General features: G+C 39.2%; 1 protein-coding gene across 1 annotated transcript; it reads right to left on the minus strand.

Moving 5' to 3' along the window:
• Positions 1-1717: 1717 nt before the first annotated feature.
• LOC112733399 (uncharacterized) lies at positions 1718-3526 on the minus strand. The gene has a single exon (XM_025782342.3). The coding sequence runs from the start codon at positions 3314-3316 to the stop codon at positions 1838-1840; it is 1479 nt and encodes a 492-aa protein (XP_025638127.1). The 5' UTR covers positions 3317-3526; the 3' UTR covers positions 1718-1837.
• Positions 3527-3854: the final 328 nt, after the last annotated feature.

Below are 3854 nucleotides of genomic sequence, written 5' to 3' on the forward strand. Positions count from 1 at the left end.
TTTGTATCTTAACGATTGAAAAATGATAATATATCTCTTGCTTTTTTTTATTAGACGCATGAGTCTTTCTGTAAAAATTTTAACAAAGAATAACGAAAAATATTTACGTATAATATAATTTATATGACCTAATTTTCATAAATTTTATATGAATAATAATTATTTAATTGAGACTGTTTAGTGTCTCAATTAAATAATTATTATTCCTTTACAATATCATTTTGATGATTGTATAAGCGAAAACAATATGAATCAAATGGTTATTATCCATAATCATATAAACTAACGTCATATGTAAATATTTTTTATTATTTTTTATTAAAAATTTTTATAAAATGACTCAGGAAATTGATTGTTATTTTTTAATTGCTAGAGTGTCAATTGTATAAATTGACAAAGAATGTAGGTGTTCTATAAGATATCTTTTTGATCGGTTACAATTAATAGGACTCAAATCTAAGATCTTTAAATAAAAAAAAAAAAACTCAAATCTAAGATCTTCAAAAAAAAAATTATACTATTTGAATTATAGTTCGTTGGTCCTATAAATTTTTTAACATCCAATTTTTTACATTAACTCGTACATAAGTGGCTATAGGATGAGATGTTTAAGTATGCTGCGTGTCCAATGACCACTGTGACCATCAACAAGGCCCAATCCAATGCATAGCGCCTATTCAGGTCCCTAAAAGGACCCTAAAGACCAACACATTGTAATTCCTATAAGTGTTAGCTAATTTTCTCAATTACGTGAAGACCAACGGGCATAATATCACCGGACTACACGAAATAAAGCAATTCGTGTGAAAATTACATTATAACCAATCTTTAATATATATATTTTTTTAACAAAATGAAGGAGGTTGTGCATTGTGATTGCAACTTGCCATTGAAATATTGTTATTTTTACCCATGAACTTATGATTAGTTAATTAGGCATATAAATACGTGGTCCACTGATACGATGAGCAAGTCAAAATATGACAACTCTGTACGCTCGTTGGAAATGTATGTCAAAGCATGTCATCAAACGGTGTCGTGTACTAGTGCGAAGCCACAGGAAATTAGGGTGACCCTCGTAATTAATTTCAAAGCTTAGAATTTAGAAAGATGGTGGTGGACTGGTGGGGGCAATCATGGGCGTTTGATTCTCTATTAGACTTCCATCTTCTATTCCTTTATTTTGTATCCAAATCAAAATAAAATACATACAAAATGTTTAAAAACCAGTTTTGGATAGGAGCATGAAATTAGTATTAGTTGGGATCTTGGGTATCCAAAATGATCTTAATTGGTTATCATACCATGGAGGAATTTAAAAGATGCATGATTGTTGCATTTTTGTTCTCTTGTTTTCACTGCCTTCCGATGCACACTCGAGTGCCGAATAGAAGGATGATTGAGATCAAGACAAAGCTTTCAATTTGCAAATAAGGACAAGTTTCTGCTGTTTTTGCAGATGCTATTTTATTTTGCTTTCGGAATCACATTTGTTTAGTAGCTTTTCACCATAGGTAGGTGGTGCATTTTTATGTCAAGGTAAAACCAGCTTAAAAAATCTACACACTTTTAATGGTAATTAATAAGAAGATGGATTCGAAATTTACAAATTGTGTTTAAACATCATCCTCAGGATCTTATTACAGATCGCTTCACTTTGAAAGAGGGAAACAGACACATAAGTATGACATAGCTTAGCAGAAAGAAAGAAATATGATTATTATAGAAGCTAACCATACTAGTATTATATAAAGCAAAAGCCGATGAAAATCACATATTAAGCGTATTATTTCAAAATTAATATAATCACAATCTTAAACTTAAAAGACAACAATAATCACACAGAACCTTGGGAAGCCTTGTTTACCACTTTACTAACATCCTGGCCCAACGAACCGCCAGCAGCAGTAACCGGTGGAGGAATTCCTTGATATTGCGGCGCGTGCATGACGCCAGCCGGCGCAGTATAATAAACCTGTCTCCCACTCCCACTATCGTAGGCAACTTGCGCGTACGCAGCAGACCCCACATTATCCGGCACTCCAGCTGGCCGAACCACGCCGTATCCTTCTGGATAACCAGGGGCCTTAACCGGTGGAGCCTGTGCCATATTTGTGGCTCCCGCAGACGAAAAAGCTGCTTTAGCTGGCTGCGCGCCGCCGTACACTGGCTGCTCACGGTATCCATCAGAACTCATACGTTGCACAGCGTAGTAACCTTGAGTGACCGGCGCCGCCGACGGACGCACAACTGGAGCATGATAGAACGTGCCCGGCGCCGGAACAACGTAAAACTGTTGGTCTCCACCTCCGGGAGCCGTCGAAATCGCCGTGGGGAAACCTTCGCCAGAAAATTGCTTCTCCGGCCAGTAATTCCCGGGGTGCGGCACAGTAGCAGGTGAATTCGACATCGGAACCTTCTCTGGCATTTTCTGCATGTAATAATCGCCGCCCCCAGCAACGCCATAACCTCCAGCGAAGCCATCCTCACTTCTCCTCCGGTACATAGACTGATCAGCCTCCGCGATCTGCAACCGCTGCAGCTCTTGCTGCAACTGCCTTTGAACGTCGATCGGGTTCACGGTGGGATCCGATCCAATAACCCGATCGTTCACAGCTGCGCGCGTCTGGTACTCCGGTGGCGGCGCCACAGGCTCCGGAACAGGATCGTGGAACTTGACGGTGGCGAGAGGCGGTGCCGGCTGAGGGGGAGGAGGCGCGGCCTTCTCAAGCCCGAATAGAAAATCAACGTTGGCAGGAGCAACAGGAGGGGGTTTGACCGGATCGGGTTGGACCGGAACGGGACCCGAGTTGAGAGCCTCAACGAAGCGATCGCGATCAGTGGAGAAACTAGGTGGAGCGGAGGTAGTTGAGGCGGTGAAGAGGAAGAGCCTCATCCTGGCGGGTTTTGCGGAGGCACGGAAGAGGCGATCGTACTCATGCATCATGTGATCGAGGTCGTCGTCGGTGGTGACGGAGATGAGGGCGTCGAGGTCCTCTCCGGGGAGCTGGTACTTGAGAGTGAGGTTCTCAGGCGAGGCGCAGTCGCAGAGGGCAGCGAGCTTCGAGAGGAAGGCGGGGAACTTGATGTTGCGGTCGACGGCGAGGATCTTGGTGTCGCCGCCAACGTAGGAGAGCTGGTTGTCGTGGCTGCGCGGCTGGATCTTGCCGCCGTAGCTGCACATGAACTTGGCCTTGAAATTTGTCGGCGGCGGCTGCTGCTCGTCCCACGGCGGCGGATTCTCGAAGTCGACCTCCCTCGACCGCGGCGACGACTCGCTGGATTCAGGATACGGTGGATATGTATAATTCTCCATCGAAGACTATCTTGTGCCAGGAAGTTAAGCTTTCTACTTCTTCAATGGAGGAGAGTGACTCACTTAAGAGAGAGAGAGAGAGTGAGAGAGAGAGAGTCTCTCTTCTGCGTGTGAGTGTGGGATTTTTGTTTATTTTTAAATTTATAGTTTAGACTTTTTCGAATTTATTTGAGTTTATTTATGACTTCAATTAAAGAATAAATTTTAGATGAAAACTTGCATTTTTTTTTATAGTTAAAAATTTTTAAATGATAATTTAGTTAAATTTATTAAATCATTACAATATTAATTTCATGTAAAAATAAATTATATATAAATTTTTTTAGTATATTAATTAATTTTTTTAATTTTTATTTTAAATTTTAATTTTAAAATTTTAAAAGATAAATATTAAAATAATAATTTTATAATTAAAAATAGTTAATTAAAATTTTTATATTTAATTTTTATTTATTAATTAATATACTTATTTTTATTTTAATTTTTTTATAAAAATAACAAAAATATTATTTATATATTAAAATTAATTTTTAAAATT

The sequence above is a fragment of the Arachis hypogaea genome, chromosome 13, assembly GCF_003086295.3.
Source record: "Arachis hypogaea cultivar Tifrunner chromosome 13, arahy.Tifrunner.gnm2.J5K5, whole genome shotgun sequence".
NCBI classification, from domain to species: domain Eukaryota; kingdom Viridiplantae; phylum Streptophyta; class Magnoliopsida; order Fabales; family Fabaceae; genus Arachis; species Arachis hypogaea.

Excerpts from the sequence above, each read along its gene's own strand:
- LOC112733399 (XM_025782342.3), bottom strand. The coding sequence starts at position 3,316 with ATGGAGAATTATACATATCCACCGTATCCTGAATCCAGCGAGTCGTCG.